We start from the raw sequence: 15288 nt of genomic DNA, 5'->3' as shown, positions 1-15288 counted from the left end.
TCCCTTAGCTGTCACCTCTCCCCCACCCGGATCCCACCAGCCCCCATTTCGTCCCCTGACCCAGCCCAGGACCGGGGAATCCTCGGCACATTTGGGAGAAGGGTCTTCCCCCCACCCCTCAAACCTAACTTCCCATTTTGGGACAGATGAACAATGGTCTGAGGGTTAAGTCTGTCCCGTTGTCTGTCTGTGGGTGGCGGCACCGGCCGTTGCTCGGGGTGGGACAAAGGCCCCGGGGCGGGGCGGGGCGGGGCGGGGCGGGTGGGCTGGCGGCCGCCCCCCATACAACAGGTGCACATTCCTGGGCGGCTCGTCACTTCCCCTGCGCTGGCAGTCCCGGCGGCTCACAGAGCGAACTTGCTGAGTGACGGGGCTGGGCTATGACCCTCGGGCCGCTGCTGCTGCTGCTGGGGGCTCTGGGGGCGCCGCTCGCTCCGGGTATGTCTGGACCCTGAGAGGACAGTGCCAGGGGCCGGGGTCGTGGCCGGGCACCATGGCTCCACTTGGTGCTCTCCTCCCCCAGGCGCCCACGGCTCGGAGGCCGAAGGCCGGCTCCGCGAGAAACTTTTCTCGGGCTATGACAGCTCGGTGCGCCCGGCACGGGAGCTGGGCGACCGCGTCCTGGTCAGCATTGGTCTCAGCCTGGCGCAGCTCATCAGCCTGGTGAGGGATCGAGCCCGAGGGGAGGTCGGGCCCTGACAGGCTGGGGGGCGCGGCTGTGGGCAGGGTAAGCCGGAGGGACAGGCTGGGTTGGGGCCTGGGGAGAGGCCGGGCCGAGTGCCGGGTGAGCCGTTAGCGAAGATTGGGCCGAAATCGGACCAATGGACACGCATGGGCGGGGCTGCCGGGCACCCGGGGGTGGAGCCGGGGAGGATGATGGGACTGGTGGACCCACTGGAGGGCGGGCTGGCAAGGCGGGGGCGGAGCTTGCTGCAGATGTTGGACCCAAAACGGCGGGCGGAGATCCGTTACTGGTTGGAATCCGCGCGGTGGGCGCGACTGGTGGACCCACAGGCCCCGCACGCCGAGAGCGGGAAGGGGTGTGACAGAGACAGAGGCGGGGCCTGGGCCCAAGCAGGTGGGGCCCAGAAGGCGGCCGAGATCCCTCGTTTCTCTCCACCTCACTTCACCTCTGCCCTTTAAATTTTTCCCTTCTAGAAGAAGGATAAGGAGATAAGCACAAAGGTGTACCTAGACCAGGCACGGAGACCCCGCGGGAGAGGGGGGATTCACACATGTACACTTCATGAATTCTGATGCACGCGTGGGCCCTGCTGAGTTCATTCCATCCCATCATGGTCAGTTGGGAGCAGCCTTGGGTCTTGCTGGCTCATCCCTCCGGATGCTGGTCGCCAGTGCTGTCGGGGAGAAGCCTGGGGTGGGGGTCCCCTCGGCCTCTGGGCGCCAGCTCAGCCCTGGCCAAACCCTCCAAGAAAGCCCAGAGCCAATCTCCAGGCCCAGTCTGGGGCCTTTTCCTGACTGTGGACACACTTCCGGCCACCCAGTACCTCCTGGCACCTTATGTCTCAAGTGGGCTCAAGGGACTGTGTTTCCTGGTCCCTATTTGAGGACTGAACCTCAAATGCAGCCAGGGTTTGGGGGCAGTAGAGCAGGAGCTGGGAGGTTGGTGCCTCTGATGGGAGGTTCACACTTTAGGGCGAGGAGGGCAGGCCACAACAACACGCTACCGCACCCCCACTCCACCACGTGAGTATAGGGGGCGGCTTGGGGAGGCCCCCCCTCCCCGGCCCTCCAGGCCACCCCGGGTGGGCAGAGCCACCCTTAAGGCAGGGAGGAGGACCTGGCAACAGGCTCTTCCTGCTGGAGCTGTCACACGAGGAGCCTTAGGGGGCCGTGGGTCTCCTCAGTGGGATCCGAGTGTCTCCCACGCAGAGAGGCACCTGGGCCTTTGGACAACTGGGGGTGATTTTTCCCCCTCCATCAGGGCAACAGTCTTCAGTGGGTGGAAACAGGGAAGTATTTTCCCATGTGGAGCTGCGCGTTCTCACAAGGGGGACTTTTCTCAGGTGAGGTGTTTTTGTTTTGTTTTGTTTTGTTTTGTTGCCGCCGTGTACATGTGGGGCCCCTCAAAGAATTTCTGCAGGGGTTTGTACCCCGGAATCCTGTTCCCTCATGCCTTCTCCCACCTTGTACCCCCCACCACCACCGATGCCATGGAGGCCCTGGAAACATTGTGTTCACAGTGACCCTTGGCCACCAGACAATAGACTGAGGACCCCACTGCCCCCCCCCCCCCCCGTCTCAGCAAACCATGTTTACCCCCTGTGGCACATGTCAGGCCAAGCACGTTCCCCCAGGTAGGTGCCCACCTTCCACAGATGGTAGATGCAGGTTTCCTGCAAGAGGAGGGCACAGATCTGTGCACCCCTGTGCTGCCTGGAACTTGTTTTCCCATGGCTCCAGGACATGCTGCTCTGAGTGGACACATGTTCTTGCATGCAGGTGTGTGTTTTCCCATGCAGACAGCCCCTTTCCTCCCAGTGCATCCATCCCTACACACACACACACACACACACACACACACACACACACACACACACCCCTCCCCTGTTCCCATACTGCTCTGAGTGGACACATGTTCTTGCATGCAGGTGTGTGTTTTCCCATGCAGACAGCCCCTTTCCTCCCAGTGCATCCATCCCTACACACACACACACACACACACACACACACACACACACACACACACACACCCCTCCCCTGTTCCCATACTTGGTTCTACCCATGCAGCAGATGGGAACAGACTGAAAACAGAAGCTGTCGAGGATGGACAGATCCACGGGGAGGGCTCTAGACTTCCCTCTCCCAGAGATGCTGAGTTCACCCATAGGGTCCGTGCATGTTTCACCAACGCCCTCACCCCAGGTCTCTGGACAGCCTTTCTCTCAAACCTTTGCTCATCTGTGCCAATCTGGGAAGGTGGGTTTGAGGAGGTAAGCAGAAGACATTTCTCCCACATGTGCCTCTCTTCTCACTCTTTCTCATCCCTCACTCTCTGCCTCAGTTTCCCATTCTCCTCCATCTCTGTCTCCCTATATGAGTGTCACATCTACTTTCCAAGAGCTGACCTCACCCCATCTTCTTGCCCCTTGCACCCCATTCTCTCAGCTGCCAGGATTCCAGACAAGGGGAGTAGGAGGGGTTCCTGAGAGGGGTTGGGGAAGAGAATGAGGTCAGCCAAGAGGGGAGCAGGTGGAAGGGGTAGTCAGGGTGGGGCTTGGGCAGAAGAAGTTGAAGTTTGTGAAGTGACTGCCTGGAGCCAGGAGGGAACCTGCAGGCAAAGACTGAGTCTCTGGGGCAAATAAAAATGTCCAATGTCCAGAAGGGCTTTAAGGGACACCAGTGGAGGAGGACAGAACCTTTCTTTGCTGACCCTTTTGGGGGTGTGAGTACCAAACTCGAGTAGGGGGTGGGGTGCTGTTTTCCACTGACACCCAAATCCAAAGTCCCTGGTCTTGACTCCCCAGAATGTTGCCTCCCAACAGTCCCTGGCCCTTCCTCCCTCCACCCATGTAAACTGAGTGCTTTTCTGTCCCTTTCCCCTGCCTGGAGTAGCTCCAGTCTGAACAGTCATGCCTTCCAAATGCTAGGACTCTGGGCCCCGAACGGTAGAAACAGATGCCCCCCACCCCCTGAGCTGGGGCAAAGGAGAGGGTCTGGGGGACCCCATAATTCAGCCATGGACTCCAATGCCCAGCCCCTCTCCCCGGAGCAATTCCGATGATCCCATGCCCCCCCCCCCCACACACACACACACACCTGGCCAATCCTTTGTGGCTCTGTACACTTTTAAATCTGGCAAAAGATGAAGAGTCTGGGGATGTCACACCAAGGCAACTCAGGCTCTGAAAGGGCACTGGGTGATTTTTCCAAAGTCACGTGTAGCTCAGGCTCAGTGAGGTTATCGTGTGGCTGGTCCGCAGAGCTTTCCGGGTCTTTGAGACTTCCTTCATTATCGGTTTGATGGAATCACATCGTTCCGGGACCACAGGTCCTAGGCAATCCTGTCAGGCCTCCTGGACCGAGTATCCATGCTCCAGCTCTGGGAGGCAGATCCAAGCCTAACACGATTCCAGATCCAGTTGCAGCTCTAGCCCAGTGCCGTGCAGCAAAAATAATGGCACCAGGAGCGGGAAGCCGGCATCGTAGTGAGGTCCCCGGGCATAGGGACCCAGAGATGCAGGTCTCAGATCCAGGGAGGCCTCGCACATCCCAACATGAAGCAGCAAAAGCTCAGGCCTAAGTGAGGAAAAAAGATCGTGGGGGCATGGACCAAGCGGGGCTGGGTACGCAGCTTGCCAGAGCTGGGAGTTCCCGAAATCAAGGAGGGTTACTTACCTTGAGAAGACAAAGTCCCTGGCCCAGAGGAGGTCTGGTCCCGGCTTGGGCCCATTACTCCAGCTCTCCTGCACCCCCAGCTCCTGGATCAGCTGGGTCAGTCCCTGAAGCTGCGCCCCAGAGCAGAAGTCTATGTCCGTGAGCGGCCGGGCTGGGGCCGTGGGCAGTGGGCCCCACCATGTGGCAACCCTCCCCCCGCCCCCAGACCACAGAAGTCATGTGGCTCTATCATTTGTGGCAACAGAAAATACTGACAGGAGACAGCCAAGACCAGTCTTTGTTGCAGAAAAGTCACCTACAATCTTCCCTCTTCCAGAGACCCAGTGAGGGTCCCAAACACAATGTACAACAGGGTCTGCAGATGAGGGGCTCCAAATGTAGCCTTCAAAATGAATAAACACCGCCTCTGTCTTTGCCCTTCTCTCCTGCAGTCCCCACCCCTAAGGCCATTTCTTCTGATTCAGCAGGTATAAAGTGGCTCTTGGGTCCCTCCTACGGGATGCAATGGCCAGTCCTTGCAGCAGTCCAGCAATTTCCTTTAGCTACTTCCCTTTACCACGTTTCGAAAGAGGCTTATCTTCTCACCTCCCTTCTTAGGGGAAGCTGCAAGAGTGGGTTAGAGGGTGTGTAGAAGGATTCAACAGGTAACTTCTTCCTCTTGCCCACCTGGCCCCACCCCTAGATTACAACCATGCCACTTTGGGGTGACTTTCGGGACTGGTGCCGGCCCGGTCAGTCTCGGGTCTGAGTGCATGTCCTCCTTTCCAGGTGCTGAGATCTCGGGCTGTCCTGGATGATGGAGGCACGTCCCCACATCCTTTCCTGTTCTCCTGAAGCAGTGCCTGATGGAAGTTGTAGTTTCTATGAAGATAGACAGCTGCACATCTTCCCAAGGCCCAATCTACCCAACCCAAGCATGCCCTGGAGTTGGGGAAGAGGCTAAATAGGATGGAGCTGGATAGCAAATAATGGGAGATAAACCCTAGGGCCCCTGGATCTCCTGTGTGAGTTCACTTAGAACTGGGAGGACTCTTCCATGCGATTTTAAGTCCCTCATCTTGGAGATAAAGAAACTGCAGCCCAAACAGGAGGCACATGATTTGTCCAAAGTCACAGAGCTGAGCCACGGAGGTGTTGGAAGGGGCTCCCCAGCTAGGTGGGCAGGCATCTTTGGCATCAGTGGTGGCAGTGTTAGGCAGGAACATTCAGGAAGTGACTCAAGAAGGACATGTGGCCCAGAGAAGAGACACACATATGAGGTGGCAGAAAAAAAACTTTTGAGCCACACAGCTTATATGCACACACGGAAGGGTCATCAAGACTGAAGATCAAGTCCAGAGGAAACTCTCAGTGGGTTTGGGGCAGGGCACTGGAACATTATCAAGGGCAGGAAATTGCTTTCAGTAATCTTTGCTGTCAGGGACCAGGACACTGCTGAAATCCAGGGTGGGACCAGGAGCTAGGATAACAGGTAGAAAGCCTAAGGATAAGGGGACAAGCTCACAGAGCAGAGCAGTCCATTGCTGGGCCAGGACTTCATACATTCCCTCTGCCCAGGGACTGTCTCCAGTGCAGGGAAGGCCTAAGTCTATGGGCAAGAGAGTTAGGCAGGGACACACCTAGAAAAACTAGGGGCCTGAAGAGGAGGGGGCTCTTTGACTCCAGAGCTCCATTCGGGGCACCCAAGCCTCAGGGGTTCCTAGGCCTCACTGACAAAGAATGTTCTTCCCCTTCAGCAACCAGGGCTGGGGCTCCTGGGGTACTGAGAGCCCCAAAACTCAGCCCGGAACTGGAGATGCAGGTTTCCATTGATCTGGCTGTGATCCAGGAAGCCAGGTCAAGAGAACTGAATGAAGACTGGGTTCCTTCTCATGGCCTGGGGTGACAGGCATCCCTCCATCTCGCCTGCTCCTCAAGGGGTGGCCTCTGAGCCACCCTAAGAGAAACTGTGTTCTCTGGGCTCTCTGAGAGCTTTGAAGACGCTGGAAGAAGATGGAAAGGGAATGGAAAGTTCCTTTGAACTCTAGAGCATGACTGTCCAATAATTTCTTCTGTGACAATGGAAATGTTCTGAATCCTTTCCAATACTGCCACTAGCCACATAGTGCTACTGAGCACTTGAAATGTAGACAATGCAACTCAGTAACAGAGGTTTAAATTTTATTTGATTTTAATCAATTTAAATTTTAACAGCCCCATTTGTCTAGGGTCTACTGCATTGGACAATGTAGTTTTAGGACCTTGAGGATAATGGGTTTAGCTATGCAGCCATAAAGACCAAGCGGGGGCTAGGGTAGTTACAGTTTTCAACAGACCCTGTCCGCGGCCAGTGTCAGGAATGGGGCTCAGTGGATGTCCCCAAACAACTACAGAATACTTCTTCCATCTCTCTTTACTGAAGCTGTCACTTTGTCCCCTCTTTATCTAAGGTTCTCATTATATATTGATAGCCCCACTCCTTGCTGCTCTCCCCTGAGTTGCTGGGTGTCTCCTGGCAAAGGTGCCTGGGAGAGACAGCTTCACAGTTGTCCCTGATCACTCCTAACTCTCTCTGGCAGGCGTCAAAGATGACATGCCCAGCCTGGGCACCTGGTCCAGGGAAGTGGAGCTTTGAGTTGATTTTGAGAGGCACAGACATCTGACGAAAGGTCTGGCAGGCTGAAGGAACTGTATCCACAGGGTGGTACACCCAGTCTTGGCTGGCTGCCTCCCAGGAGGGTGGCTGTAGCTCAATTAGTACAGGAACCTCTGGGAGGGTTTGCAGGTCACTGCACATCACTGGGGCCTTGGAAGAGCAGGAATTCTGAGTGCAACAGAAGTCCAAGGTATGTGCTGCTCTTCATTCTTCCTCTGAGGATGGTCCTCGAATACAAATGATATCATCAGGGATGGTGTTGACTTTGGGATCTGTTGAGGGCCTTGGAAAGAGCCAGTACCTCAAACAAGCCCTGGACATTTGTGGAGGCCAGGATTTTGGGTAAGGCTAGAGACCTTGTGGAGGCCAGATTCCTGGTTAAGGCCTGGAATTTTGGAGTGACCTGAGTCTTGGGGAAGGGCTGGGCCCTTATAGGGGCCTGGATCTTGATTAATTCCTGGGCCTTTGTGGAGATTAGGGTCTTGGGTATGTTCTGAGTTATGTATACCTCGAGTCTTGGATAAGTCTTGGATAAGGGCTGGGCCTGGGCCCTTACAGAGCCCAGAGGTTTGGGCAAGTCCTGGGCTCTTGTTGCATCCAGAGTCTTGGGAAAGGCCTGGACTCTTCTGCAGGCCAGACTGTTGGGTAAGGTCCAGACTTCTGAAGACTCCTGGGTCTTGGACAACATCTGCACTCCTATAGCCTCCAGAACCATGAGCATAGCCTATGCTCTTATGGGGGCCAGTGCTTGGGGAAGGCCTTGGCTTTTGTAGACTGCAGCCTCTTGGGTTATGTCTAGATTATTATAGACTCCAGAGTCTTGCATAAAACCCACGCTCCTCTGAAACTGAGAAGATTGGGTGAATTTTATGTTCTTCTGGAGGTCAGAGGGTTGGGGGAGACCTGGACTCATTAGGATACCAGCATCTTGAGCAGGGCCTGGGCTCTTTCGTGGGCCAGAATCTTGGGTAAGGCCTGGAGTCTTCTGAAGGCCAGCGTCTTGGGGAGGGTTATGATTCTTTCAGAGGTAAAATCCTTGGTTATGGCCGGGGTTCTTGTGGGGCCTGGATTCTGTTGAAGGCTCAGGTTCTTTTGGAGAACTGGATCTTGGGTAAGACCTGTTCCTATGGAGGCCTGGATTTTGGTTAGGGCCTGGGATCTTGTGAGTGTTCGAGTCTGTTGAAGGGCATGGGCTCCTTTGGAGACCAAGATCTTGGGTAAGGCCTTGATTCTTGCAAATATCAGAGAACTGTTGTTTGATGAGAGGCTTAGAAATGGTGGCGAACTGGGGAGGGATGGGAGGAGACTTAGAGGCTGGAAGAGAGGTTGGGGGTTGAACTGAGGTGGAGGACTTCTGATGGCTGGTGGACTGAGAAAGGACTAAAGGTCTAGGAGGAATGAAAGGCAGGGAAACAGTGCATGGTGGACGAAGAGTAGACAGTGAACTCTGGGCACTTGTTGGAGAGTAGACCAGGAACTTGGGGTACACTGGAGCCTGGGAGTCCATGTCCCTCCTCTCAGAACTGTAGGGGAAGGCCTTGGGCTGTGAGAACTTGTCTTTGCCATCATCTGAGATCTTCCATTCCAGATTCCTCAACCCCATGTAGCCCAGATGGAGCCTGACAGGGAGTTGGTACCATCCCCAATGTGTGGCTTTCATGTCTCCTCCAATGTACCAGAGCTTTGTCTCTCTTGGGGTCTGGAGGGGATACAGAAGTCCTTTCTGGAATACCCAGAGTTCTGAAGGCTGCACAAATGTCAACAGTTCTGTTTTTTCCTGTGGGCATAATATATTACTTGCCCAGTAGAAACGCCATGGTTGAAGGCAGCCAGAGTAGAGGGAATAGGGGTTAGGATGTGGGTGTGGGTGGAGGCAGTGACTGGAGTGTTTGACAGGGTCCTGACCTGTGCTGGGGCAGGGGTAAAGTCAGGGGCTGGGGGAGGGGTTGGGACAGGGGCTGGGGTAGGGTACGGGATAGGAGGAGTGGCTGAGGCAGGAGTGCAGGGAGGAGATGGTGTGAAGACTGGGGCAGGGTCCGGAGTGTGGGCATGGGTGTGGTTTAGAGGAGCATGAGCCTGGGAATAGGTCCAGGCCTGGGCTGAAGTACACACAGGGACCAGGCCTGGGGACTGGGCTAGGGCATGTTCTGGGGTCTTAGTCTTGCTCTCTTGAGGCAAAAGCAGTGGAACCATGTCCACCTTCCTTGTCTTTGGATCATTGGCCTTGAAACTGTCCTTGGATCTGGGAAAGAGTCTCTGGCCTGGAGAAAAAAGGAGGCTATGCCTTTAAGGCTGTGACCTGAGAGGCCTTCCCAGCTCCCATCATCCCCTCCTTCCATGATCCCCATGGAGATTCCATGGGAGCCCTGGTGTGCCCACATCAAGGTGGCATCCAGCAGCATGTGGAAGGCTTTTCTACCTTCCAGTCTGGGATCCAGGAGTCCAGGTGGTTAGAGTGCCTGGGCTGGTAGTTTGGGCAGCAATGGAAGTGAGAAGACGCTCTTGAGCTCTGGGTCTTGGGGTCCACAGAGCAGCATGTGCACATGGGATATCTGCCTGTACAGTTGTGCTGCGTGTCTGCAGAGAGAGGTGGGATGGGACAAGGCCTGGGTCCCTGAGGGGCTGAGGAAATTAACAGGGATAGAAGAAAGGGGACAGGCCCACATCTCCTGGAGCACATCCCTGTGGCCACTCACCTTTGGGGAAAAAACAGGCGAAATGTTTATGCACGAAGCTCTTCAGCTGTGTCCAGAACTGAGGGAAGCAGAGGAGAAGAGAGTCGAAAGTAAGGTGAGCCCTGAAGTCTCACCCTTGTCTGACCACATCCCAGCAACCCTCCCACCTCAGCCCCTGTGAGACCCCAGACTTCCCCCCACCCTTCAGCCCAGGCCCCGCCCTGACCATAGTCACCGCGTTGAATCCCACATTGAGCAGGATGATGGTGCCCAGAACTAAAAGTATTGAGTCTCCCAGTTCCTGGCATTACCTGGGGTTGGTGCTAGAGCACATCTGGGCTCTATGGTATATTTGTTCATCAATTACTGGCGGTCCCAGGACAACCTGGGCCCCCGGCCCACACACGCTTGCCAGAAAGAAACTTGCACTTTCCAATATCCTGAAGGACTGTGCTGTCCATTCATTGGAAAACACTGCCCTTGACGCTGACCCTGATTTTGCCCAGGATTGGGGCAGACAGAGGGATGGGGTCAAATTGGGGGGTTGGTCAGGATCACAGTGAGGGAGGGGGAGGAAGAGGAGGCTGCATCTGGAGTTGCTTGGTAACTGGGCATGGGTGACCTCAGTCTGGACAGTCAGATGAGGCCTGGAGCCCAGGACACCTCCCTTCTCCACTCCCTCCATCATCCACTCACTGCCCACTCACTCATTCAGTGACTCCAGCATATTCTTTCAAAATACTGAGCCCCTTTCTAGGATTTTGGGCCGTCTATGGAGGGTAGCCCAGGGTGTGTTCTGGCTGTGCAGTGACCACTCTCCTGGTGGAGGAAAGTGGAAGGTTAACCTCTGAAGGGGCACTGATGGTCAGTGCCCCTCCTCTCAGGGCAGGGAGATGGCTGGCTCATTCCCGAGTCCCAAAGTGGGGGGTGGTCCTAGTGTAAAAGAGAACTGGTCCACAGGGAATTGGTAAAACAAGTTTCAGCTAATCTACTCTTATCTAGAGAGATATCAGTGGTGCATATATCTGGAGACATGGAAAGTTCCCTGGCTGGATAACTTATACAGGGAGCCCATTCCCAAACTCTGGAAGCCTGAAGGTGGGCACCAGGTTGGGGGAAGGCCAAACCTTTGCGTGCCTGAAGGCAGGCAGCAATTTAGATAAGGGAATAGTCACTGGGCTCCTTCTGTGCTCCTGTCTCCTGCCCCTGCTGTTTCCTGTCTAGCCCCAAAGAAATTGTCCTTGAGATTAAAGACATGTAAACACAACTTATGGCTTTAGAAAAAATGTACCCTGCCTGAAACACCTGAAAACAGTCACGTAGGAGACTACCTTGCATGCTATAAAAACCTGTAGAAATGAGTAGAATAAAACTTTCTTTTGCAGGAACACAGAGGACGGAGTGGGCTCCCTTCTTTCACACATATAACTGGACACCAGAAAGGTCATAACTTTAAGGCAAAAGGCAATAGGCTAGCGGATGAAAAGGCTAAGGAGGCCTCCCTCTGTCCCCCTTTAAAGTTAATATTTCTAATACCCTCCAGTCCCCAAAAATTTGGGGATATAATTGCTTAAGAATTATGTCCTGGCTTTGTCTCCTACTCTGTCATCCCTCAGGCATTGTGGTTTGCTGGCCCAGACTCTACCTCTTGAACTTGCTGTCCATCAGCACCAGCCCAGCAGCTGGGTCCTAATCAAGTCATGGAAGGAGTCCAAACTTCAACCTTATCAAGTTTTGTTAACAACTAAAACTGCAGTCTGAACGGCAGAAAAAGGCTGGATTCACTACACCTGAGTAAAGGGACCAGTACCTGAACCGGATGATATGTACCCAGCAACTCTGTCCAAATCCTGGAAAATAACTCCAACCTCAGATCCCTGAAAATTGAAAATCTGCTCCTGCCACAAAAAAGCCTCACTACCAGCTGGTTCCAGCAGAAGATATCCAAACATCAATCTAATAATGCTAGAACTTAGTTCAAAGCAACTCTTCCCCAACTCCGTCCATGTCCAGCTGGAAGCAGCTAAGAGACGAGTGCGACGTCCCTATTCCCTACAAAAGTTGCTTCGAGCTAAGTTAAAGCGTTAACCCAAAACTCAACCCAAACCCGTACCAATTTTTTTATGAAAAATAAAGGCAGGAATGTCAGACCCCAGAAAAAAGAGTCTAGCATATAGAAGGAATGTCTGATCCAGGGGCCCTGCTGCTTATCTCACAGAAAATAGGTGCCCCCTAAACTAAAGAATGAAGGCTGTTCAAGGCTATTCCAGACACAGGCACCCTAACCCCAAAAGGCGGGTAAAAGCAAGGTCAAATATGTCTAAAAGACGAATAACCGAAAAGGCCTGCTCTCCCTAGATAACACAGCTGCTTTTCTGAGAATAATAATGGGCTAGAATCCTAACAACCTATCAGCTTAGAAACTGACAGACACCCACCCAATCGAGGCACAGGACGCGCTCAGCAGGCACCCTTCTCCCCCAACACCCTTCCCTCCCAACGTGGGTTTTTCCTTTAAAAAATGCTGCTCTCAGAGGGCTGGAGCCATTTTTCCTTTCTATCTTTTCTGATGGCTCCCACCTGCTTTCTTCTGCTTTCTTCCTCTAATAAACCTTAAACTCTCTACTTAAACCATGACTCGCTGCATTGTGTGGATTCTTAAACAGCTCTGGATGTAACAACCACCAAAGCTTTCCCAGGTCTAACGGCCTTATCCAAGGCCTCACTGGGTGGTTGGAAAGTGGAAAGGGGTGGCGTTATCCATCTTAACCTCTCATTATTGCAGCTGAAGTACAGCAGTCGGGTGCTGCACCATCCCATGCACCTGGGGATTAACTCAAAGACTTATTTGAAATGGCCCTAACCAAACAAATCCTGGTTCAATACATGCAAAATAATTTGTACCTCCTCAAGGAGAAAGATCTTTACAAATAAGGAATGCAAGAAAGCGCTTCAGAAGTTTGAAAGACTGAAATGTAAAAGCTAAAAGGAGTTTAAAAGAAAGAGGGGAGAATTGTGAGAATGAGACTTAAGTTTAGGTTTCACACAGGGTGGGGGCAGCTTGGAAAGACAGCAGAGGGTCAAGAAGCCAAGCCATTGTCTAATCTGTTTATCCTCCCACTGTCCTTGCAAGGTGGAGACTCGGGGGGTGGAGGCTCCTAAAATAGCCTCATGATTTGTTACCAACTGGCTCTGTGATTAAAGAGCAAAGGAAAGAGGCCAGTAGCTTAAGGGTGGTGTCAGTGACTTATATGGGCATAAAAGCTATAGTCAGAGGTGGAGGGTTGTTTCAAATGTTTCAAATTTGAGCTGGTTAGTTAGGCTTGTTGAATAGGCTGTAACCTCTGGAGTATCCAGCCTATGGAGAAACAGGGGAGGGACTTGCGTGTTAGGCTTAGGGCATAAATAGTGCTGTGTTCTATTGTTCTGTGGGCCAGCCAACACAGTTTGGTTGTGTGCCCTGTTCTTTCAAGACCGTGAATAAATTTCTTTTCTTCTCCAGAACCGGATGACCGTTTATTCCTTTTTAGGTATAGTGCTTGTTTCTCACAGCCCCCCACATTTGCCTGCTGGCCATTGTTCTTTGCTCCAAAGACTCAGTCTTTCCCCGCAGGTTCCCTCCAGGCAGTCACTTTACACATTTCCTTTCAAATTCTTCTGCCCAAACCCCACACCTATTGCCCCTTCCACCTGCTCCCCTCTCGGCTGACCTCATTGTCTCCCCAACCCCTCCTGGAAAAGCTCTCTCCTCGCTTCCCCATCCCCTTGCCTGCAATCCTGGCAGCTGAGAGAATGGGGAACAGGGAGCAAGAATGTGGGGTGTGGTCATCTGTGGGAAAGTTGATCTGACACTGAGATAGGAAGACAGAGATGGAGGAGAATTGGGAAACTGAGGCACAGAGGGAGGGATGAGATAGAGTGAGAAAAGAGGCACAGGCCGGGCTCCCTTAACTGCCACCTCCCCCCACCCAGATCCCACAAACCCCCACTGCGTCCCCTGACCCAGCCCAGGACCAGGAAATCCTCAGCACATTTGGGAGAAGTGTGTTCCCCCCACCCCTCAAAACCTGACTTCCCATTTTGGGACAGATGAACAATGGTCTGAAGGAAAGGCTGTCTCTTTGTCTGTCTGTGGGTGGTGGGCACTGGCAGTTACTTGGGACGGTGCGGTTGGCTGGTGGCAGTCCCCCCTACAACACATACACAATCCTGGGATCCTGGTCACTTCTGCTGTGCTGGCAGTCCCGGCGGCTCACAGAGTGAACTCGCTGAGTGACGAGGCTGGGCTAGGACCCCAGGGCTACAGCTGCTGCTGCTGGGTGCTTGGGGGCACCACTCACTCTGGGTAACTCTGGACCCTGAGAGGGCAGTGCCAGGGGCCTGAGTCATGGCCGGGCACCATGGTTCCACTTGGTTGGGGCCCGTGGGTGGCAGGTCTCACCCCAGATGTTTGTCAGAGCATGTCGAGTCGGTACACACAGGATACACGTAAGCCTGGAGGCCCAGCTCAGACTGGATCTGAGTTTTGGTGGGCCTTCCCTCTATGGTCTCCTGGAAGCAGATGGTCTGGGCAGCTGGCTTCAGGCTGTCCTGGGCCCAGGGAGCCCACATCTCCTGGGGGAGTTTGAAGGCTTCCCAGCCCTCGGGGCAATCCCAGTTGTGGGAGCAGATGGCTGGGTGCTGGCCTGGGGGCTCCTCGTCATGGGTGTCAGGGGCCCAGGCTGCGGGGCAGTGGGCACGGCGGGTGGGGGAGCCTCGATGATGGTGTCGGCGAGTGGGTGGGGGGGTCACGGTCATTGTCACAGGGTCCATGGTGCATCAAAGGTGGATGTCCTGGGAGCTCTGCTTCCTCGCGGGCTGAGAGATGCGCCGCTTCCTGGGTGAAGAGGACTTGAGGGCTTCTGTGGATGGGGGAGAGGTGAGGGGGGAGAGGCGGCCCAGGGAGGGAAGCTGTGCAGCCCCCAGGGCTGTGAGGGCAGAGGGGAAAGGGATTACCTAGAGCTGGGGCTTAGAAGGCCCTTTTTCCTTTGCCCCAATGCACACCCCACTTACCTTTCTCACCAATATTACAGAATACTCAGAGTAAGAAGAAATGGAGTCGGCGCCAGAGCTAGGTGGGGAAGGACACGGTGAGCCCAGGCAGGCCGTGGCCCTCAGGCCTGCCCCCAGCTGCCCCACGGGGCCCTCCCGCCCGGCCCTGCCCTGACCAGGGTCACCGTGTTGATGCCGATATTGATACAGATGACGAGGCCCAGCAGCACCAGGATGGAGTTGCCCAGGTCCTGGCAGGTGTTGGTGCTGGGGCTGTGACACGAGGCCCACCCAGGCTGTGGCTGCTCAGCTATGGCCATGGGGGGTCCCTAGTGTGAGAATGAGATTAAGTTTAGCTTTCACACAGGGTGGAAATGACTCAGGAGGATGGTAGAAGGTCAAGAAGCCAAGCTGTAGTCCATGGCCGGTCCTCCTGTTTATCTGCCTACTGTCTTTGCAAGGTGGAGACCTAAAATAGCCTCATAATTTGTTACCAACTGGCTCTGCAACTAAGGAGCGAAGAAAAGAGGCCACATAAGCATAGGTGTCAGGGCCTTATGTGGGCAGAACCCTTATTGTCAGGGCTGG

General features: G+C 54.3%; 1 protein-coding gene and 2 pseudogenes across 1 annotated transcript; 1 reads left to right on the top strand and 2 right to left on the bottom strand.

Moving 5' to 3' along the window:
• The first annotated feature begins 271 nt into the window (after positions 1–271).
• Positions 272–8903, top strand: LOC119513303 (acetylcholine receptor subunit beta-like). The gene is made up of 3 exons (XM_037808374.1): positions 272–438; positions 524–663; positions 5128–8903. Exons 1-3 carry the CDS (start codon positions 381–383, stop codon positions 5191–5193), a joined length of 264 nt encoding a protein of 87 aa, XP_037664302.1. The 5' UTR covers positions 272–380; the 3' UTR covers positions 5194–8903.
• Positions 6435–8597, bottom strand: LOC119514619 (annotated as a pseudogene).
• A 4987-nt stretch (positions 8904–13890) lies between the features above and the next one.
• Positions 13891–15020, bottom strand: LOC119514618 (annotated as a pseudogene).
• Positions 15021–15288: the final 268 nt, after the last annotated feature.

This window comes from Choloepus didactylus, chromosome 18 (genome assembly GCF_015220235.1).
Source record: "Choloepus didactylus isolate mChoDid1 chromosome 18, mChoDid1.pri, whole genome shotgun sequence".
Taxonomy (NCBI): domain Eukaryota; kingdom Metazoa; phylum Chordata; class Mammalia; order Pilosa; family Megalonychidae; genus Choloepus; species Choloepus didactylus.
The sequence above is the reverse complement of the archived record's forward strand: the minus strand, read 5'-3'. Positions and strand labels throughout refer to the sequence as shown.